This window comes from Scyliorhinus canicula, chromosome 1 (assembly GCF_902713615.1).
Source record: "Scyliorhinus canicula chromosome 1, sScyCan1.1, whole genome shotgun sequence".
Taxonomy (NCBI): domain Eukaryota; kingdom Metazoa; phylum Chordata; class Chondrichthyes; order Carcharhiniformes; family Scyliorhinidae; genus Scyliorhinus; species Scyliorhinus canicula.
Window position 1 is genome coordinate 36,031,242 of NC_052146.1, and position 23,369 is coordinate 36,054,610.

The 23,369-nt window shown below is 43.7% G+C and overlaps 1 protein-coding gene across 2 annotated transcripts in view; it reads right to left on the reverse strand.

The window, feature by feature from the left end:
- Positions 1–22,351, reverse strand: part of emid1 (EMI domain containing 1) — a 441,840-nt gene extending 419,489 nt beyond the window's left edge. For both annotated transcript variants that reach the window (XM_038783630.1, XM_038783542.1), the window contains exons 1-2: positions 22,239–22,351; positions 16,998–17,101 (exon numbers count right to left, since the gene is read on the reverse strand). In XM_038783630.1, coding sequence (XP_038639558.1) covers positions 16,998–17,101; positions 22,239–22,261 — 127 coding nt within the window. In that variant the 5' untranslated portion in view covers positions 22,262–22,351. The remainder of the gene's footprint in view (positions 1–16,997; positions 17,102–22,238) is intronic.
- Positions 22,352–23,369: the final 1,018 nt, after the last annotated feature.

A 23,369-nucleotide genomic window follows, 5' to 3' on the forward strand; every position in this document is an offset into this window, starting at 1 on the left:
GGGTTACGGTTATAGGGTGGATACGTGGGTTTGAGTAGGGTGATCATGGCTCGGCACAACATTGAGGGCCGAAGGGCCTGTTCTGTGCTGTACTGTTCTATGTTCTATGTGCAGGTTAGGTGAATTGGCCATGCTAAATTGCCCTTAGTGTCCAAAAAGGTTAAGTGTGGGGTTATGGTGATCGGGTAGATAAGTGGGCTTGAGCAGGGTGGTCTTTGTAAGGGCCGGTGCAGACTCGCTGGGCCCAATGGTCTCCTTCTGCAGTGTAAATGCTGTGATCTATGATCTACTTGCAGCCCTTCACTCCAGCAGGTATATTGGTTACTTCATTACCACAGTTAGGAGGAGGATTAGAAAAGAGAAGCAGCAGCTGGACTGGATAAAAGCAGAAAAGAATCCTCCAACACTCTCTCAATGAATTGTCTTACGGTGCCAAATTGCTGGCACATTCTTACCATGGTTTGAAATGTATAGGCATAACAGGATGGCAAATCCCTCGCCTGTGTGTTTTTAACAGAATACAATAAGTGTTCTGTATATTATGTAATGAGATGCTTTGCAATCATGGATGTATAATTCAATTTCTATTTAACCACTGCATTGCTCCTCCAAACGGCAGGGGGAAAATAATTGTTTTGAGAGCCAGGGGTCATTCATTCTTCAATAAATTAAAAATCCAGTGCATAATTTATACTTTCACAAAGGTTTTATGAGTGTGGTGTGATTCTTGTTCTTGTGCAAGGGATCATTCAGAACTCAACTACTGGTTGTAAACACTGGATTTATGGTACATTGTGGGCTACCACCATCTCTTTACCCCAGAAATGTTCCCATGTTTTAGTTTAATGTGCTTTCCAGTAAAATCATACTGCTTTGCTGAATTTTGCATTTTACGTTCATGCAATTTATTTTTCTAGCATTGCGTTTTTCATTCCACACGTTCCGTCCCTATTTCCCCCTATTTCTTCAGAAGCTACTTCTCTGTTTCTTTCAACTCACCCTCCAATCGCGTAGTTCTGAACTGCTTGGAAATAAGCTGTCCAGTTCCTCCCATTAATGACATCATGTTACCAAGCTGAAATCTAAATTAACTCCACAGGGAATCCCCTTAATGCAAATAAAACTCCATTATCCCAAGCTTTTTACGATGCATTAATTGCACCTCTGGCTCCCAAAACCTTTCAAACCAGGATTCCTTAATAACACTATTGCAGTCATGCACATGCTAACCCAGGCTTTTACCCCTTCTTACTGCACCAAATATCGAGAATACAATATATCTGAAATTCCTACATTCATCACAGTCCGCAGAACAATACCCATGATTACTAGTCCAGTGACAAAACCACTGGGCCTCTGCCGTTTTGAAAACTGTATACATTTGTGAAGCAAAAGGGTGGGGAAAGATGTATTACAATCAAACTTTATATTGTTATGGGCGAGGACTCAGGAAATTCCAAAATATATCATGGAGTTCACCTGACTGACAACTGTTTATTGATTTTGGTTATGATGAGCACAAGAGCCTGCCATTCAGCGGTGTTATTCAACAGAGGTCTTAGGCGCTTTTAATCAATAAAACAAACTTTATTCTCTGAATTTAGTTATCATTTTTATAAACACACACAGTAAGCATTTTTATCAACTACAAACATGAAGACCCCACACAGCTCCAGTAATCTATGTATAACCCTTAATGAATTCCAATTTAATAACAAAATACAAGTAAAAACCAGTACCCCCTTTTCATGCGGCACTCGAGACTTCGTATTAAGGGCAGCACGGTGGCGCAGTGGTTAGCATTGTTGCCTCACAACACCGAGGTCCCAGGTTCGATCCCGACTCTGGGTCACTGTCCATGTGGAGTTTCCACATTCTCCCCGTATTTGCGTGCGTTTCGCTCCCACTACCCAAAGATGTGTAGGGTAGGTGGATTGGCCACGCTAAATTGCCCCTTAATTGGAAAAATTGAATTGGGTACTCTAAATGTATAAAAAAAAGACTTTGTATTGATACTCTTGTTTCCTTTCCAAACAGCAGGTTTGAATTCGTTCCAGAAAGCAACTATCTCTTTTAAGTTATCAAGCAGTCTGGAAACAGCTTTTAAAATGAGGATAGAGAAACCCTTCTTTTCAGCGAAAGTGAAACTCAGAGCCACAGCCAGCTCCCAACCCAAAATGAAAGTTAAAACTCACAGAGCCACAGCTCAGCTCCACCCATACAATGAAATCACTGAAGCCATGTGATAAGACAAAAACCTTTCTTAAAGGGACACTCCGATGACAATGTTTAATAAATGTTTTTTATCTTGTTGTTAAAAAATTAGTTAGCAGTCCTGTGACTCTGTTCCTCCAAGTTTTCTAAAAAATGTAAAAGTTATGATCTTTTGAGTGACCGTTCCATTCTGGGACTTTCCTGTCTAATAGTAACAGCAACTAGAATTTAACAACTTATGGGCATGACATGTTCCACTGTAATAGAAAGGGTGTTAAGGCAAAGAAAGGGTTAATGTGTGACTGGTCCACATAGTGATGTGAAGAGCCACATGATGGCAGACGGAGCATCTGTAGGGAGCCCACATCTATACAAGGCTGTACCTTGGAGATGTACACAGCTATGGGTCACCAATAAACAGCTTATGTTCAAACATAGAAGCCTCCAGACCTCTTAAATGAGACATGAAACTATACAACATGGTGGCAATGAACACTGGGCCCAAAATCCCAGAGAAACTCGAGAAGGAACACAGAATCTCAAAGCACAAAAAGCTAAAGAAACGGATGCCTGACCTGGGTGAAGGGCACCTAAATTGAAGACACAAACGGAGGTCACCTAAACTAAAAGCTCCATTGCAGGCATGAAGGTTGAAGGACCCCACTCAGGCATATGGTGATCAAACACAGGGTCAAAAGGACCTAGCTAGATCATAAGAGGCTGAGAATTATTTTTTGAAAAGAAAGGAAAAAAAGCTTGAAAGATAGCAAACGATTTCTACTGTACAGATGGAAAGCCAGACCCGATTGGATGCAGAGCACCTGGCCAGATTGCAAAATGTTGAGCAAAATTTAAAAGAAGAAAAAAGGCTGAAAGTCAGAAGAAGAATCCACTGTACATATGACATGAAGAAACTGAGTGAACGTGGAGTCAAGGGACCTGGCCGGACCGCAAAAAGGGCAGTGAGCAACATCCAGTGGAAAGGCAGAAATGTCCTTTTAAAATAGGCAGCAATCAAAAATAATCTTCCATTTGATTCCCCGGCTTAAAAAAGCAAGCAGCTGACCCAAACGTTGTTTTGAAGGTTTCCCGCAGAGTTAATAACTCAAAAGAAAGGGCCCTGTCAGCAAAATGGGGACCTGTGAAAGGCAACCAGCACAGGATTACCAAGATGGAGAAACAAGTGGCAGCTGTGGGACCATCCTGAAGAAGAAAAACAAATTTAAAGAAGCACTTACTTTATTCTTTTTTAAATGGGGTGGGAGGGGGTGTGGGAATAGTGCATTGAAACTAAATTCAGGCTAAGGCAAGGGCTAACCCAGACCCATAATTGTGCGTCTTGGAGAATACATTTTTTGAGATGACATTTTTCTTCTTCTTTCTTTTAGAAATTTAGTGTACCCAATTAGTTTTTTTTCCAATTAAGGGGCAAATTAAGGTTCAATCCACCTCCCTTGCACATCTTTGGGTTCTGGGGGCGAAACCCACGCAGACACGGGGAGAATTTGCAAACTCCACATGGACAGTGACCCAGAGCCAGGATTGAACCTGGGACCTCAGCATCGTGATATTGAGAATTATCACAGCATGAAGAAATGAAGATTGTCTTGAAGAGCGGAACAATGTTGCGTACACTCTGTTGAATAAAGACAAAGAAATCGAGCTTCGCAAAGAAAAGGAAAACCTCTTGAAGGACCTTCGCACGCTAAAAGGATTCCTTAGGCCAAAAGGTTTGTTCCTCTGGAAAATTACAAAAAGAAGAAAAATGAATTGAATGTTACTCCAAAGGAACTGATGAACCAGTTAGCAGAGAAGTGGCAGCAATGCTCAATGTTCCAGGAGGAAGCCAAAGTCAAGAGCGACAAGGAAAAAAACTGAAGCGCCAAAGAACCAGCTGAATAACACCATAAGACATAGGAGCAGAATTCAGCCATTCGGCCCATCGAGTCTGCTCCGCCATTCAATCAAGGCTGGTCTGGAAAAAGCCATCGAGATGTTCAAGCTGCGATTGGATAATGAAACCATGAGTCGCACAATTAAAACTGAAACAAGTTGAGACTTCACAGGACACAGACCTGGACAACAGTAAAACCAAAACGAGTGTCGGGCCAAAACCCTGCAGCAGGCGGAGAAAGAAATGACAGAAATAAAATTGGAAAGTCTGGTGTTGAAGCTCAAGGGACTAGAAGTAAAATCATTGGATGCCTCAAATGTACGGAGTTGTTGAAAAATGACATGGTTGAAATGAAAGAAATGAAAGTCAGGGACCGAGAAGGTAAAGAAAATGTTGAACAATTGCAAGAAGCGGAAGTCCTTACAAAGGAGTGGAAATTGCAGAAATGCAATAACAGAATGGGAAGGAAAGCAGCCTGGGATTAGGTTCGGTTTAGGTGAAACTGTTCAGTGTAGTGAACTAACCTTCATGTACATGAGTTTGCTGATGCAAAACTGGAACTTGATTAACTTCAAGCATCTAGTAAGCATCGTGAGAAGTAAAGATGATTGTATTGTAAATATATTTGGCTGAGGACAGGGGGGTGGGGGTAGGCATAGTATAAAAGTGTTCAGGGACACAAAGGGGCAATGAGAGACTAGAAAACAGTACCACCCACGTAGTGATGTAGAGCAGTGTTCTTCAAACTCTTTCCGGGGACCCATTTTTACCAACCGGCCAACCATCTGGACCCAACCAGGCCGACCTTAGGGACCCAACGCGGCCGACCTTCGCGACCCACGCCGGCCGACCTTCGCGACCCACGCTGGCTGACGTGAGTGACCCACCATTTTCTCTTACCTTGTTTGCTGCTGATAAAAATGGAGGTAATGGCTTTGGATCCCTTTGACCCTCGTACATGGTCCTCCAATGGAACCTGTTGGATGAAGGTGAAGCCTTCCTGTGTCGGAAAGTATGTAGTCTCCATCTGTCCAAAGTTCTGCATTTTTTTCCTGTAAACCTTTATCAAATAAAATCCCCCCAAACTTGTAAAAAAAAAATGTAATAAAATAAATGAAAAAATAAACATTAAATGAAGAAAATAAATGAATAAAATGAATAACCCCCCCCTCCCCGAACTTGAAACAAAAAGCTGCGACCGTTTGAAAAAATAACGGCAAGCACTGCACATGCGCGCCGATGATCGTGCGCGCATGTGCAATGTGGCCGACTTTTTCTACATGTTTGTGGCCATTTTAACGGCCGCTTGCAGCCGGTGTTTTTAAAAGCCGGCTGTTGCGCAGGGATTTGCGCGATCGGGAGCGCCGCGAAGGACGGCTTCGCGACCCTCCCGACACCCACCCGCGACCCACCCGCGGGGCGCGCCCCCGACTTTGAAGAACACTGATGTAGAGAGTCACGTGATGGGGGACTGTGAAGTCTCGAGGGAGCCAGGCTGGAGACATGTAGGGCTGCACTTTGGAAGCGTGTGCAGTTATGGGTTAACAATAAACCATATGCACAACCATACAAGCTTCCAGACCTCTTTATGAGATAACAAGCAACCTTATAACACACTACTCTTTGGAATTTTGCCAGGGACTAGTTAACTAAGAAAGAAAGACTTGCAGTTATAAAGTGGTTTTCACAACCTCAGAATGTCCTAAAGCGCTAAACCGTACTGCCAATCGAGTACTTTGGAATCATAGTCACTGTTACAATACGGGAAACGTGGCAGGCAATTTGGGCACAAGAGGCTCCCACAAACAGCAATGTGCTAATGACCAGATGTTGCATGCTGTATAACTATGGGCTGGCACACCAGGGAGAACTGCCTTGCTCTTCTTCCAAATGGTGTCGTAGGATCACGGGTCCCTATTTTAACAACTCATCTGAAGAACGATACCTCCAACAGTGCAGGACAAATTCAGCACAGTGCTGAAGGAGAGCATTACTCTCTGGACTATCAGGTAGGATTTGAACCCAGGACCGTAGGTTTAGAGGCAGTAGTGTTACACACTGAGCCATGGCTTGAACACAGGTCATGCCCAAACTTTCCATACAGGAATTTTCCAATCAAGCTGCCACAAAGGTGCAGTGGAAAGACAAAATAGTTCAGAGCAAAGGAGCTAGAATGTTAGTAAGGGCTTGAAAACAGATCCATACAACTCCTCATCTGAGTGACAGCATGTGAACTCTGGACAATAAAATGCTAAACTGCTGACTTGTTAATAATATTGCTCAGCAAGGAATAACAATTGAAAGTTGAGTCACAACTTTCCCATTGTATATTTGACAAGAAAAGTATAAGACAGAATAAAGCTTTACTTAAAGGCTTTAACTCAACACAGCAACTGGGAGCTACAGTATGTTAAGTGAGTATTCACCCTGTTTATTGCACCTTTGCAGAACAAATTTCTGCTAACAAATCTTCAAACAAAAGCGGCAGCATATATAGATTTCTCACATGTGTAAAATTAGTATTCCCACCCACAGTTCCCTATTTAATTAGGAACTGAGAACAAATTCAAGGTTGCCACGAATTATCTACATTCCCATGGCTTTATGCATTTGAAAATGGTGGAAAGGATCTGTTCTGTTATCACTCCCACCCAATGGATGTATATGAAGCCACATCAAGTGCACTGTTTGGGTTTTGGTTCAGACAGGAACCTTCTTCTTCCCAGAGGGAAATTCCACCAAGGGCGATGCCGAGTTATTTTCTTACCACCCACTTTCCAGATGAAAGGATCATCTAACAAAGTCGAAATAGTAGTTATGTGTAGAATGAAGAGCTCAAATGAAAAACTGCTCAGTGTTGGTGATAGATACACTGTGAAAGCTGGCACTGGCTAACAAAATGAAATAAACTTGAAGTGAATGTATTTGTTGTGTCTATTGAGTCCCAAATGTCTTTCATGCTTTGCAGAACACAACTTCCACTTTTCCATTACTTACAAACATATAGAAATTTAACACGAGAGTTAGTAAATTAACAAGGACATATCAACACAATAACTGACCTCTATTAAGTTGCCAGGCTATTACAAGTCATCTGTGGTAGTTTTAGAAAAGAAATGTTTTATGATTTAATATATTCAAGTTAAAACCCACACTGCAAAATGTTAATAGTTAGAAGGTTCTGCCGAACAGACCATCCATCCTCCTCCCACATTAATAACTATATGTCTCAATTAACACAAATGATAAGCTATCATTTGAGCATTTTTTTAAACTAAAAGTTGTAATTTGAAATACATTTCTCCTGGCCACTGCCACCAAAGGCTTCTTATGCAAACCCCTTTGTGGGATTCCTCTGCATTTGCTATTAATTTCAAGCAATCAATTGAAGCATAATACGTTGTAGGATACACTGTTAAACGAACCTAAGCATTTCTTTCGATTTTTCTCACCCCAAGCACGGTTTTTACCTTGGGCGGGATTCTGCGACCTGGCGTTGCCGGGGGACGGTGTGAATCCTGCCCCGCCGCTCCGACGGCATTTTTTGGGCGGGGGCAATGGCCCCCCATGGCGATTCTCTGGGCCCCGATGGGCCGAGTGGCCGCCCATTTTCGGCCGGTTCCGCCGGCGTGAAATGGACACGGTCCATACCGGCGGGACCTGGCTCTGAGGGCGGCGTGCAGAGACCTCGCGGGGGCACGGGGGGATCAGGCCTTGGGGGTGGGGTGGAGGGGGAGGGGTCACGGTGGCCTGGCCCGTGATCGGGGCCCACCAATCTGCTGGTGGGCTTGTGCCGTGGGGCACTCTTTCCCTCCTCGCCGGCTTCTGTAAGGCTCCAGGATGGCCGGCGCGGAGAGGAAACCCCCTGCGCATGCGCAGGGATCATGGCAGCAGTTCTGCGCATGCGCCAGAACACGCTGGCGCTCCTGCGCATGCGCCAACTCACGCCAGCTGGCGGAGGCCCTTCCCGAGGTGCCAACCATTCCAGCACCGGCCTAGCCCCCAGAAGTGCGGACCTTCTGGGCAGCCCGACGCCGGAGTGGTTCACGCCACACTTTGGCGCCGGTACAGCCCGCTCCGCTGATTGGGGAGAATCCCGGCTCTTGTTTTCTCAACAGAAAAGATCATAATAATAGATCATCTTTATTATTGTCACAAGTAAGCTTACATTAACACTACAATGAAGTGACTGTGAAAAGCCCCAAGTCGCCACATTCCGGCCCCTGTTCGGGTACACTGAGGGAGAATTCAGAATGTCCAATTCACCTAACATGCACATCTTTCGGGACTTGTGGGAGGAAACCGGAGCACCCGGAGGAAACCCACGCAGACACGGGGAGAACGTGCAGACTCCGCACAGACAGCGAACCAAGTGGGAATCGAACAGCAGCAGTGCTAACTATTGTGCTATTGTGCCGCCCATCAAGGTCAAGCAACCAGTTCCCAACATTGCAACTTTGAGCCTGTTTCTAGGTGATGCACAAGTGTATTTTTACTGAGAACAATTCTTTCAATGCTTCTTCTTCTAGGTATTGCCTTGTAATATCTCAGCTGATATATGAAATTCATGAGTATAAGAGATGCAGACAAGGAACCCATGCCTGCCAATAGGTGGCACCATCCACAGGTACCATATTACTTGGGAACGACAAGTTCCTCTGAATATTTCCCATTCACCTTAGCAGTTATGACATAGTGGGGATTTTCATTATAACTTTAATATTTAATAACCATTGGAAATTTTACAAAGGCAGAGTGTTTTGTTGGAAGATATTTGAGGGACAATCTATCAAAGGTCCAAACCTGTAGCATCCTTTTAATAATGATTCAAACATTTCCAATCCAGGTCAACATAGTCTCAAGTTAAGAACAGGATGTAAAACTGACTGTGTTCTTTCCAAAACAATACAGGCAGTCTTCAACTTTACGTCATTAGAGTTATGATGAATGGCACTTACAACACTTAGAAATTGACCCCACATTTTGACTTTCGGACGCTGAGCCAGCACGTGCAGACATGTGCATTGACGTTCTGGGACGCCCATCCATATGACAGGACAGGTCAAACCCTCTGTCTTAGGTTGAAAATGAGTGCTTTATTCTATTACATTTCATTGGCACAACCATTGCAATTTTGATGCATTTTATTACACTTATGTTGTATTTACTATGTGCTCACACTCGCAGAATATCAAGATTAAACAGGCAACTGACAGCGACTGATGGCTTCATTATACTCCCACAAGGAACTTGGGTGCTAAGGCATGCTGTCATCAACAGTCGCTTCAGCATCTTGGCAGTGCAAGAGCTCAGAGCATTTAACACCACTGGGAACCCCTGGTATGATTTCCAGCCTTAGTTCACCAATCAATCATTCTTTTCTACTGTCGCTCCCATTTTATGACGCGCCAACGTGCAACATGGTTTTCAGGAACCAATTGCGACTTAAGTCAGAGGACTGCCGGTATAGCAGTCCTGAAACCAATCACCCTGCAATTGAACTATCAACACTGTGTTTTAAAACCTAAGTTTGGAAGGGCGGCACGATGGCACATGGTTAGCACTGCTGCCTCATTAGCACCAGGGACCTGGTTTCGATTCCAGCCTTGGGTGACTGTGTGTGAAGTTTACACGTTCTCCCCGTGTCTGTGTGGGTTTCCCCAGTGCTCCAATTTCCTCCTGTTATTACCCCCCTTGGGCGCCAAGGACTGTGCTCCATTCGATTTTCCCCTTACACAGCTGAGTACAAACCCCCCCCCCCCCCCCCCCCCCCCCCCCCGATACGGGGAAACTACTCTTATGTACAAACCCTAACCTGGGTGCAGGTATAGGAGGGTAGTCCTTCGGGAAGAGGAGAAGTAGTTTTCGTGATTCTGTGTATACTGTAATAAACCAGTTGTTCATTTCTATCCTACCGTATGTTCCTGTTGTCTTTCCCATTTGGGTTCTACACCTCCCTCAGTCCAAAGATGTTCAGGTTAGGTGGGATTACAGTGATAGGATGCTCTTTTGGAGGGTCATTGCAAACGCAAATGCCCTCATTCTGCACTGTAGGAATTCTATGGTTCTACGGCAGTGGGTGACATAACATAACTCACTTTCTCTCTGGAGCTTGTGCTCAAAACCAGCACAGATAAGCCAGTGACAGTCTTCCTCTGCTGTCTCGTAGAGTCCTGTGTGAAGAGTTGAAGCGGGGCCAACACGGTTATGAGTGTGCAGCGGGGATGGAGGGGTGGGGGGTGGGGTGGAGGGGGGGGGGGGAATGTTCAAGTTACTGGGGGGGGGGGGGAATGTTCAAGTTACTATTTGTGTGCAAACTGACAAGTAGCTAAATATCTTTTCAAATCTGAATTGAATTTCTCTCCAGAAAGTTAATTCTGCTCATTAGAACTTTACTCTCATACAGCTGACCTTATACACAGTCCTACTGATAAAACATACTAGGGTTTGGCAGGTTCTTATTAGTGGTGGCAGGTAAAGTAACTTTAGTCACTGGTCTCAGAAACATAAACTAACCTTCACACTGGTCTTGTCAGACAACATAAATAAATCAAATTCAACATATCAGAACAGATATAAAGTGCAAATATGTAAAATGCAAAGAAATAATTATTTCAGTAACAATCAAATCATCTGTTAATGATTACATAATCATAGAATAGTTTTACTGGCATAGTACAGAGTCTGAAATATCACAATAATGTTTTTAATTTAAAAAAAAAACTTTATTACGCTTTTATAGTTCTAGAAGTTCATTTTTTACATTCCTTTTTTTAACCAAAGTTTTCAGTCCTCCACCTTGGGAAGGCTTTTGACACCTTGCTAGGGTTGAATTCAGTGTGACCTGTGGCATCATGTGTAAGATACTCATTGTTCATGCTTTACCCTGGATGGCAGAAGTGCCAAGCATAAATCAGACCCCTTCAATGTCCAGCATCCACGATTGGCACTGCACAGTGACTGCGAATGTGAAACCTGCCCAATTTTTACCTCCATAACCTAGGAATTCCCAGCCTAATTGTAACACCCAGCTAACTGCGGAGATCTCATCCAAGGTGGTGTGTGAAAGTTCCTGATTTGTACAATTCAGCTGTTAAAGGCGGGGAGTGGCTGAACTATTAGGGGAGCCTTTTAGGGTTCTGTTAGCCTTTTAAATCCTAAAGCTGGATCGTAACTCAGAACACATCCAGTCACTACTAAACTTGACCATATTGGGGCTGGTTTAGCACAGTGGGCTAAACAGCTGGCTTGTAATACAGAACAAGGCAACAGTGAGGGTTCAATTCCTGTGCCGGCCTCCCCGAACAGACGCCAGAATGTGGCGACTAGGGGCTTTTCACAGTAACTCCATTGAAGCCTACTTGGGACAATAAGCGATTATTATTTATTTATTTTAAAAAAAAATTTAGACTACCCAATTATTTTTCCAATTAAGGGGCAATTTAGTGTGGCCAATTTACCTATCCTACACATCTTTGGGTTGTGGGGGTGAAACCCACGCAGACAAGGAGAGAATGTGCAAACTCAACACGGACAGTGATCCAGGGCCGGGATTCGAACCTGGGTCCTCAGCGCCGTAGGCAGCAATGCTAACAATTGTGCCACCGTGCTGTCCAAGCGATTATTATTATTATCATATAGACTGGGAGCTTGCTAACGACTTGCATAAAGCAAGATTAACAATGATGAAACTTCAATATTTGAGCACATGATCTAGTCATAGAGTTACTGTCGATTCCAGAAATCCACCACACTTCAGGCAATGCATCTGCTTTGCAAACTTTGCTGTTTATTTTGATAGCTTTCTGAACTCCAGTTAATAAAGCAAACCATGCAGATAAAGGGAAAGTAATTGTTATAAAAACATACAGATTCTATATAGATATGTCTGCTACACAAACTTGTACTTAAGAAAACAGATTTGTATCAAATAAATTTCACAAACAGTTTCAGTAATCCATGTAAATGCTTTTACTCCTGAACCAGAGTAAAGGGTTCTGCTGTGAAAAGGCTGACCCTTCTTGCATAAGCCTAACAGGTTTTTCTGTGCGCTATCAAATGAAGAAGGCCAAAAATTCAAATCACCAAAATATGTTGTTTAATATTTTGGTATTAAGTGACAAACTATTATTGCGAGCTGAAGCAATAACAGCCCAAAGAATTTAATTGCACGATTATAAATGTGCAGTTAAACTGAAGTTATGTGGTGCAATTAAACAATGTGGTAGATGTTTATCATATTTAAGAGCAAGAACGTTTCCAAAACTTTAATTAATATATTTTGCAGGTTGTAGCGGGAGATCGATTTTAACCCCCCAAAAAATCTTATATATGGGCCACAAATGTGTCTATAGGAAGAAACTTCATTGGCCTTTAGTTGAGAATCTCACAACAAAGTAGATAATACAAACCAACTGAATAAATTCTGCAAACTAAACATCTATCACAAAAATATGGAAGTGTAATTATTTCAAAAACAAATATAATTGAAATTGGTTGCAGGCAGAATTACTTGAAGAAATAGTGCATTACAATAAGCTTGAACGAACAACCGATTCATGCAAGTAAAGGAATGGGTTTAACATGTGTATGGCACACATTTACTCCACACTTTTACTTTCATAAATCAAGTATCCGTCTTGCAAATTGGGCAGGGATTTGCAGTCAGTGGCAAAGCCACAATGTTCTCAAATGGGAAGCAGAGTTGGGAGGGGAGATGAATTGGGGAGTATGGAGTGAGGCACTGCGAAGGGTAAACGGGACCTCCTCTTGTGCAAGGATGAGCCTGATGCACTTCAAGGTGGTGCACAGGGTGCATATGACTCGGGCGAGAATGAGTGGTTCTTTCAGGGGGGAGCAGATGAATGTGAGAGCTGTGGCCGGGGGCCAGCGAATCACGCGCACATGCTTTGGGGTTATGAAAAATTGGGAAGATTCTGCGCGGGAGTGTTTGCGGTCTTAGCCAGGATAGTGGAGGAGGAGGTGAACACGGACCCTTTGGTGGCGATATTTGTGGTTTCAGAGAAGTCGGAGCTCATGGAGAGAAGGAAGGCCGATGTCATGGCCTTTGCCTCTCTGATTGCATGGTGGCGAATGTTGTTGGAGTGGCGGTCGGCATCACCATCGGGGGTAGCCACATGGTTGGGTGAACTGTACGACTTCTTGGGGTTGGAAAAGATTAAGTATGCGTTAAGAGGCTCAGCAGGGGAGTTTGAGAAAAGGTTGGAGATGTTTGTGACCGTGTTTGAGGAGCTGTTCGTTCGTCGGGGGTGGGGGGGGGGGGGGGGGGTGAAAAAGGGGAAACATCTGAAACATCTGTACAGACTGTATAGGTGATTGTTGGGAAGTATGTTTCCCAGGGCGTTTTTTGGCTGTAATCTTCTTCAATACATGATTGTAATAAAATACATTTTAAAAAGCCACAATGTTCATCATTGACCTTGGCTGCAAATATCTAGCATTTGCTGTAGCGTGGAAATGCCCCTTCCCAATGTCAGTTTAAATATGGCGTCGTCAAGAGAACACCCATGCTTTTAGCAACAGTAATGCCTTTCACCAGGGTGAGTAGCCAGTCTTATTGGAGTATTCTCACAGACAGAAAATCAGGGAGTCCACTGAAACCATTCACTTTTAAAAGTTACAGATGGTCTGTGTTGTTGTAATTATGCACCTAGTGCAACCGAATTACCTCTCATTCAACTAGGTGTAATCTTTTTAAGGGTTGTTTCTAATGAGACAAAGAGTACAAAGGTGGACGTTTTTGTCAGTTCAATGATTTCAAATTGATTACAGTATGACAGGTCATCAACAGCACACCCTAAAAGGTTGACAGCAACTTCTAGATTTCCATTTAGCTGCGTTTGTGCAGTCTCCCAAAGTTGCTGTCAGTTTCAGAGGAGTAAAAATCTGCAAAATCAGATTGTAATTAATTTTGTGGCAAATAACAATTCGGGCAGCATTGTTTCACATCTTAAAGAACCTTAGGGCGACTGGGTAATGTTCTGAACCAAATTAAAAGTGGAATTCATGATTAGAGAAAGGTATTTGCCTCTTTTCTCAAAACATTGTGAAAAATCTTTTAAAATGTTTTTCCAATTAAGGGGCAATTGGGGGTGAGACCCATGCAGACACGGGAGAATATGCAAACTCCACACGGACAGTAATCCGGGGTCGGTATCGAACCTGTATCCTTGGCGCTGTGAGGCAGCAGAGCAAACCACTGCACCACAGTGCTGCCTGTGAAAATTCTTATAGCATATGCATTCTTATAGCATATGCATTGTAGGAATAAACTATTGTCTATAAGGTGTCGAATAGTACCACAATTTACCCAAAACTACACAGATTGTGAAGGATCATGAAAGCACTCCCACTTATGAATTTGTATTTTGCATTGAAATCGTACCTCTTCTGTATTTAAAAGAACATTTTGCTTTAATGCCATTTCAAGCCAGTTATCTTGAAATAAAGACACAGCATTTTCTTTATCAGCTTCCTGATAAATAAGCGGCACTGATCCATAAACAAATTCAAACACTGACCACTATTTTATAACCTACAAACCAAGATGCCCGAGGTGCTGTGAGCAAAAAATGTGTCAGATTTGGGGCTATTTTATTTGTGAAAGCAAAGCTCAGTTTCCACACATGGCCTCTGACATTTGAGTTGATTACAACTAAGCTCCACTGAGCATAAGCTGAAGACCTCGGCACACTTACAAACTAACAAAAGGGGGCAGGCAAGGCTCCAAGTCAGTAGAGGTCAGTTGCAGAGCCTTGCAATCTGGAATAAAGGACCTTGCAGCCAACTTCCAACACAGACTGTGTTTCTGCTATTACGTCTTATGCTTAAAGTTTATTTCAAGCATGCTCCACTGCTGCTTATCGAGCAGGTACCCACAAGTGCGAGAAGGTAATTCTCAGCAACATCTTTTTTAAATAAATTTGAGTACCCAGTTATTTTTTTCCAATTTCGGGGACATTTAGAGTGGTCAATCCACCTACTCTGCAAATCTTTGGGTTGTGGGGGTGAGACCCACGCAGACACGGTGAGAATGTGCAAACTCCACACGGATAGTGACCCGGGGCCAGGATCGAATCCGGGGCCTCAGCGCCCTGAGGCAGCAGTGCTAACCACTGCATCACCGCGCTGCCCCAATTCTCACCCACATCTAAGGAAGCAAAATGTGTACTTTGGTGTGCTTAGTTAGTCAGCGAAATGGGTATGGTTGCTATGCCATTATCATACCATGCCCCCACATTGTGCTTGCAATTCACATTTGCCCAAGATTGCTCTTTTCTTCAGCTTTGATAAAGGCTCCTGACAAGCTAAAATGCCTCCACCTCTGCCAGGTGTCATGAATCCATCTAGAGACAGCAATAGACAGTATTCAAAGGGCCTCAATTGATCTCCCGGTAACGAGGTTTGGAACGGCAAGTTAGATAATAATCAAGTATGAATAGCACATTCTCTTATTACCCTCTCCGTATTGGACATAACCAATGTAATTGTTTCTCCGGCACCCAAATATATATTCCCCCCCCCCCCACCCCCACAACCTACTTATGTGTTAAAAATAATATTGCTACCTGCACAGAGTTGCTGTTGTTGATCTAGTGCACAATATCCTACCAGTTTTTTTTCTTTAGTTTTCTTCTCTTCTAGAGATATAAATTTTATTCTGTGTACATAACTGTACATACTTTGTTCAAAAACCCAATAAAAAACATTTATAAATAAAAGTGTGAATAGCTTATTGAGGAGAAACAGATTATATTGGAAGTTCCTGAGATACACATATGTTATTAGAGAGTCAAGGAGGTTGATGGGGGCAGGCAGCCCAATATGCAGAAGGCATAATCAAAGAACAACAAAGGTATAATTGCCCAGACCCTGAGAAGCCAGGAGAGGCAGTTACCATCTAGCAGTCTCAGAAAGCGGACACGCCTTTTTCCAGTCACCAAGCCTCAAGCCCAAATTGACAGCAAACAAGGTTCTAAGTCTTAGATCCAAGGAGATGCAGAAAATCTTCATAACAGCAATTTTAAAATACCTCCCCGGAACAGGAAAAAAAGACAGGCACCAGGAAAAAGGGACAGTTCCCGGATTTGAGTATCGTCCCTGTATGGTGTGGTAACTATATCTGGTTATTCAATTTGGACATTGATTGGGGAACAGGAGAAGTCTCACAGAGTTCAGATATCGTAGATGTATTTTGTAATAAGGGACTCAATAATTCTATAGAAACTGTGTGTACGTTTAGTAATTCATAAATCTTAATTGTGTGAGAGTAGAGTAGTCCTGTTTGTGTGTACTGGTCTTCACTTTAATAAATATTCTTTAGTAATTGTTATCTGACAACTGGGCTGATTATTCTCACTGTGGTTTCACTTGTCTGCTCACATCAAAACAAAATAGAACTATGCACCCCACAAACTGGTGTTCCGAGTTGGGATAACATCAGCGGCTTTGTGACACAGGTGATAATATATCTTTTAAGGTGCCTGCGTCCTCTTAGATTTCACCTGTATCACAATTTATCTGAAGCTAGCTCCCTGTGCATGGCCAGTACTACTGCGAATGATTAGGAAAGGCTTCCTGACCCAGGAAACCTGTTTCCTCTCAGAGTACAACACATCTGGTGAAAATCTTACCAGAATGGAGGCACCATCCAGAAATCCACCCGAATAAAGTGCCAACTTACTTCAGTCTGGTATTAAATGAATGCTGAGTGCATTAATTAGTTTGTTCAAGAACAAATTTGTTTTCGCTCAACAATCTGATACAGTATTAGAAAGTCACTTTTGGAAGGAGGTATAATATTGCACTGGTTGGCTTCATCGGCACAAAGGCAGACGTCACCCATTCAAGTTAGTGACACAGGTCTCACCTTCTTCACAGCTGCTCCCTCTGAACCCAACACAGCATTTCCATTCCACTGCTGTCACCGTTTTGTAAGTCAGTCTGTAAGTTGGTCGGATTATCGCCCTGTAGCTGGAAAGTGCAAAAAAAACAATCCATAAGTTAAGAATATAAAAAAGTTGGGGGGGGAAGGGAGGGGGGGGGGGGGGGCTCGCACATGCTGGCCATCCTCCAGCTGTGACTATGCATATTTTCTCACACACCTGCCCAATGGCACATGAGCAACGACTTCCAGGTTTTAAAGTCTCAATTTTACATCAACAGATTGCATTTATATATAACATCTTTAATTGTAGTAAAACATCCTCAAGGTCCTTCAAAGGAGCATAATTGAGCAACATTTGACACAGAGTCACATAAGCTTGGTCAAAGAGGTCGGTCCTGAGGAATTAATTAAGAGAAGCGAGAGAGGTTGTGATGCAAAAAGGTTTAGGGGGGGGAGGGAATTGTAGATGTGCTGAGATCACATGAAATCCAAGTTATTTCTCCCTTCACATGAATCAGATTGTCGGTTTACAATCATTATCATATAAGGTGTTTATTCTAACCATTTAATATGCTAATAAACCGCAGTATACATCATCAAAGTGATCCAATGTCATGTGATCTTGCTCTCTCTTGTTGAACCTCATGGCAAAATGGACTGACAGGAAATTATTTCTCAACAGATAATGGCTGGAATTCTCCAGTTGTTGAGTTTCACTTTTCCCACTGGCAGTGCACCCCCCTCCCCACCCCTCATTGACAAGTGGCGGGAAGAGAGAATCCAGCCGCCAGCGAACAACGTACGCTGAGGACCCCGGGCCAATGCTTTCCTTACCTCAGCAAATATTCTGTGCTGGATTCTGCGTCCCGCCACACCAGATTTCTGGTTCAGCACGCCGGTGGGATGCTCCGTTTCGCCAGCTGGTCAATGGGGTTTCCCATTGTGGAGCAGCCCCACGCCGTCGGGAAACCCCTGGGCTGCCGGCAAAACGGAACATCCCAACGGCGGAGAATCCAGCCCTCCCTGTGTTAGCACAAGACCAAGATTGTTACATAATGGCAGCGAGTGAAACTAGCAGCATGGAAAAGTCTCTGCCATTACTGAAGAGTTTTCTGTAAAATAGGTTGCAGATCTCAGGCAGACAGAAGCATGGCTGAATTAGTGCTAAAGATTTAATAGATATTGCACTGCATTGGGCCTCGTTGGGCCAAGCATCGGATCTCATGGTGAAATGAAGCACAGAGCGGGGCATTACGCTATTGTATGAGATGGACGGCTGTACAGATTATATCCTAGTCAAACAAGGGATAAACAAAGAAAAAGATACTTACAATGAAGTAATAAAAACATTCAATGCCTACTTCAACCCATGAGAGGATACCATTGTCAAGTGGGCATAATTTAAAAACATACCCATTGACAAGGGAAAAATATTGATACATTTATCAATGATCTGTATAGATGTGCAGAGAACAATGAATATGGCAGCTTAGAAGACGAACTGATCAAGGACAGAATCGTTGTTGAGAGTCTTGGATGAAGTCTTGTCTGATCATTTGCAGGCGAGATGGTTCAGCCTGAGCAAAGGCAATTCAACAGAGTGGACAAGCTGAGGTCAGGAAACAGAAATAAATCTGTGATTAGGGATGGCAGGGAGAATCATATTGGGGCTGGTTTAGCACAGTGGGTTAAAACAGCTGGCTTGTAATGCAGAACAATGCCAGCAACGCGGGTTCAATTCCCATACCGGCCTCCCCGAACAGGCGCTGGAATGTGACGATGAGGGGCTTTTCACAGTAACTTCATTGAAGCATATTTGTGACAATAAGCGATTATTATATTATTCCCAAAATGTCTGACGCAGTGGAGTATGTTAAACTTAAAAGCAGAGAGCTGGCCGTGCAAAGCAGGGGAGGCTGTCAGTGCTTCCATCAAAGATGCCAGCCAACATGTGCTGGGAAGAAAAACAAGTGTGAAAATTGTCCGGCCAAAGTGGGGAAATGCCATTTTTTTGCAGAAAGAAGGATCACTTCTGAGCTCTGGGTTGCAGCCGGGCAGAAGCAATCAGAGTGCTGATATCCTAGCGACGGGAAACAAGATGTGCTTCAAGTTAGTCACAGGTGCAGCAGTTTTTGTTCATTATGATCCTAAACCATTGTTGGAGCAACGTTCTCCTCAGCTGTCATGCAAGAAAACTACACGAGCAGGAGGAGCAGAACTCAGGTCACAGGACAATGAAACCCTTCAATATAGAATGAGAAATTTGGGGGCAGCAGGGTAGCATGGTGGTTAGCATAAATGCTTCACAGCTCCAGGGTCCCAGGTTCGATTCCCGGCTGGGTCACTGTCTGTGTGGAGTCTGCACGTCCTCCCGCTGTGTGCGTGGGTTTCCTCCGGGTGCTCCGGTTTCCTCCCACAGTCCAAAGATGTGCGGGTTAGGTGGATTGGCCATGCTAAATTGCCCGTAGTGTCCTAATAAAAGTAAGGTTAAGGGGGGGGTTGTTGGGTTACGGGTATAGGGTGGATACGTGGGTTTGAGTAGGGTGATCATGGCTCAGCACAACATTGAGGGCCGTAGGGCCTGTTCTGTGCTGTACTGTTCTATGTTCTAAAAAACACAGGAACCTTACACGTGATCCTGAACCAGAGCTGTTCATTCTTAAGCAGGAAAGTCTGGCTTAACTTGCATCTGATTAGCAGTGTAGAGGAACTCCTCGGCATCACATCAGTGCCAGAAATCTTCCGGAGATTAATTTCAAGCATCCTCAAAGGAATGGCTGGAATTGTACTTTACATGGATGATCTTCTGATCCATGGATCCATTCAGACAGGACGTGACACTAGACTGCGAGCTTACTACAACACCTACAGGAAACAAGGCTTACACTGAACAACAAAATGCAAGTTTATGCAGCATGTACAAACTAATGAACTGGATAAGGTGAGGGAGAAAGAGGATGAGTATTGCTCCAGCCAGATTTAGAACTATGACAACCGTCACTAAGTGTGCAGTCTACCAGATCTCCAACTAGGACAGCTCTGAGACCACGTTCACTATGGACACGCCACACTCATCCAAACAGATAATGGTATGAACAGAACTGACCGTCACTGGTTGCCATGTAGAAGCAGTCATCTAGCAAATCATACAAACCAGACATGTTGCATTCACCTGTTAGCCCAAATGCCAACCAAACTAGTGAACCCAATTCATCTATTAATTCTCCTTCTGCCGGGCAGCACGGTGGCACAGTGGCGAGCATTGTTGCCACCCGGGTTTGAATCCCGGCCCTGGGTTACTGTCCGTGTGGAGTTTGCACATTCTCCCCGTGTCTGCATGGGTTTTGCTCCCACAACCCAAAAGATGTGCAGGATAGGTGGACTGGCCACGCTAAACTGCCCCTTAATTGGAAAAAATAAATGAAATGAAAATGAAAATCGCTTATTGTCACGAGTAGGCTTCAATTAAGTTACTGTGAAAAGCCCCTAGTCGCCAAATTCCGGCGCCTGTCCGGGGAGCTGGTACGGGAATCAAACCGTGCTGCTGGCCTGCTAGGTCTGCTTTAAAAGCCAGCGATTTAGCTGAGTGAGCTAAACAACCAAATTGAGTACTCTAAATTTATATATTTTTTAAAAATTATAATTAAAAAAAATTTAAATTTTAAAAAAATTTCCTTCTGGCCAGCAGCGTCTGAGAAATCATCTGCAGGACTCAAGTCCACAGTCTCTTCCAAAGGAGGTGAGGACTCGTTCTTTTAGTCTAATTTGCCACAGCGGTTTTTCCTATAAAGTAGAAATTGAAGTCACAGACTTGGGGGAGATCTGGTATAAGGTATTAATTCTAACTGAGATCTGCTAATGAGACACAATACCTCATCAGAGGAAGTGATGCAATGTCACATAATCCTGCTCTCTCTTGTTGAACCTCATGGCCAGATGAAGCCACATCAAGTTGTTTCTTAATAAAGATGAACAGACTCTGTAAATATCCTGTGTCAGCACAAAAGATCGAAAGTTTTGTGTTCATCAATTGTTTTTTTTTAATTTAGAGTACCCAATTCATTTTTTCCAATTATGGGGCAATTTAGAGTGTTCAATTCACCTAGCCTGCACATCTTTGGGTTGTGGGAGGGCGGCATGTGTCGCAGTGGTTAGCACTGGGACTGCGGCGCCGAGGACCGGGGTTCGAAACCCGGCCCTGGGTCACTGTCCGTGTGGAGTTTGCACATTCTCCCTATGTCTGCGTGGGTTTCACCCCTACAACATAAAGGTGTGCAGGTTAGGTGGATTGGCCACACTAAATTGCCCCTTAATTGGAAAAAAAAATTATTGGGTACTCTAAATTTAAAAAAGATCTTTGGGTTGTGGGGGCGAAACCCACGCAGACACAGGGAGAATGTGCAAACTCCACATGGACAGTGACCCAGAACCGGGATCAAACCTGGGACCTCGACGCTGTGAGACAGCAGTGCTAACCACTGTGCCACCATGCTGCCCTGTGTTCATCAATTGTAATCAGCCTTGCAACCCCCACATTCCCTGACCATCAACATCCTGGCACTGGCATTGATTGGAAACTCAGCTGGACCAGCCGCGTAAATACTGCAGTGACTAAAACAGGCTGGGTATTAAACAGAGCGACTCAGTTCCCAACTCCACACGTTTCACAGTGCAAGTCAGGAGCGTGATGTATTTCCAGAATTGCTAAGGACACCCTCAGTTCGTTTTACGCCAAAATTAAAAATAACTTTCACATCATTATGGCAGACTACTTAACAGGTGCAAAGGTGATTCTGGGCAGCTAGATATCACAATAGCATTGTTGATGACATTGTAGATATTCCAGGGTCAAATTGATATGTCTAACATAGTAGGCACCAAGCACGGTGGGGCCATGGTAACACAGTGGTTAGCACTGTTGTTTCACAGCGCCAGGGTCCCAGGTTCGATTCCCGCTTGGACCACTGGCTGTGCGTAGTCTGCATGTTCTTCCCGTGTCTGCGTGGGTTTCCTCCGGGTGCTCCGGTTTCCTCCCACACGTCCCGAAAGACGTGCTTGTTAGGTGAATTAAACATTCTGAATTCTCCCTCAGAGTACCCGAACAGGAGTCAGAGTGTGGTGACTGGGGGGTTTTCATGGTAGCAGTGTTAATGTAAGCCTACTTGTGACAATAATAAAGATTATTATTATAATGATTATTATTAGTAGATAGTGTATTCTCACCTGATACCACCAGGGCAGCCCATTGGCCATCTGCAGCTCTGATATACTCTCTGCACATATGTTCCATTCTGTACTTGGCAGGATACTGTTTTCGTTGCAGTGTATGGACACCAATTCCTTAATAAAAAGAACATAAATTGCAATGGTTAAAACAGAATTAACTTAACCCAAATCATGAAAGAGTGTAACAATCAAACAAGAGTTCTGATGAAGGACCATCTGAGATGTTAAATCATTAGAATAGAATAGAATAGAATCATAGTATCACTACAGTGCAGAAGGAGGCCATTCGGCCCATCGAGTCTGCATCGACCCTCTGAAAAGAGCACCCTACCTAGGTTCACGACTGACCCTATTCCCGTAACCCAATAACCCCACCTAACCTTTTAGACACCAAGGGGCAATTTAACATGGCCAATCCACCTAACCTGCTCATCTTTGGTTCAAATTGGCCTGCTAACCCATGGAAAAGGGACAACACTGACAGCGCCGAGAATCCAATCGCAACCTATAAAATTCTAACAGGACCAAACAGCGGAGATGTAGGAAAGGTGCCCCTGGTGGTGGGGGTGCCCAGGGGCGGCGGTCTGAGGACACAGGGTGGACCATTTAGAATCGAGATGAGGAGAAATTTCTTCACTCAAGAGAGTGGTCGGCCTGTGGAATTTGCTACCACAGGAAGTAGTTGAGGCCTAAAGAGTGTATGTTTTCAAGAAGCAGTTAGATATAGCACTTGGGTTGTTCACTAAGTTGCTGTGTATTTCCAGCCTTCTGGTTTCTAGATTGTAGGAGACCCAAAATGCACGTCAGGATCCTGCAAAGTCGCAACCTGCTGACCATCATGGGAATTTCCCAGAAGTTTGAACTTACAGCAGGCCCTCTGAAAAGGTCTTTATGACTTTGTTGAATCCTTACTTACCTGGTTAGTTACCCAGGAAATGTTTGACAGAAAAGTCCTGGGTAACAATACAGCTGACCCCCCAGAGTCTTTTGATAGTCTGTCTACAGGATGCTTTAAACATCTATTAACCTTTAAACTGGTCAGTGCCTCATGGGGATCACAAGCCAAGACCCTAAGGACCTTTGGTTTTGCCATCATGTACTCAACGGCAAACACTGCAACCCAGTATG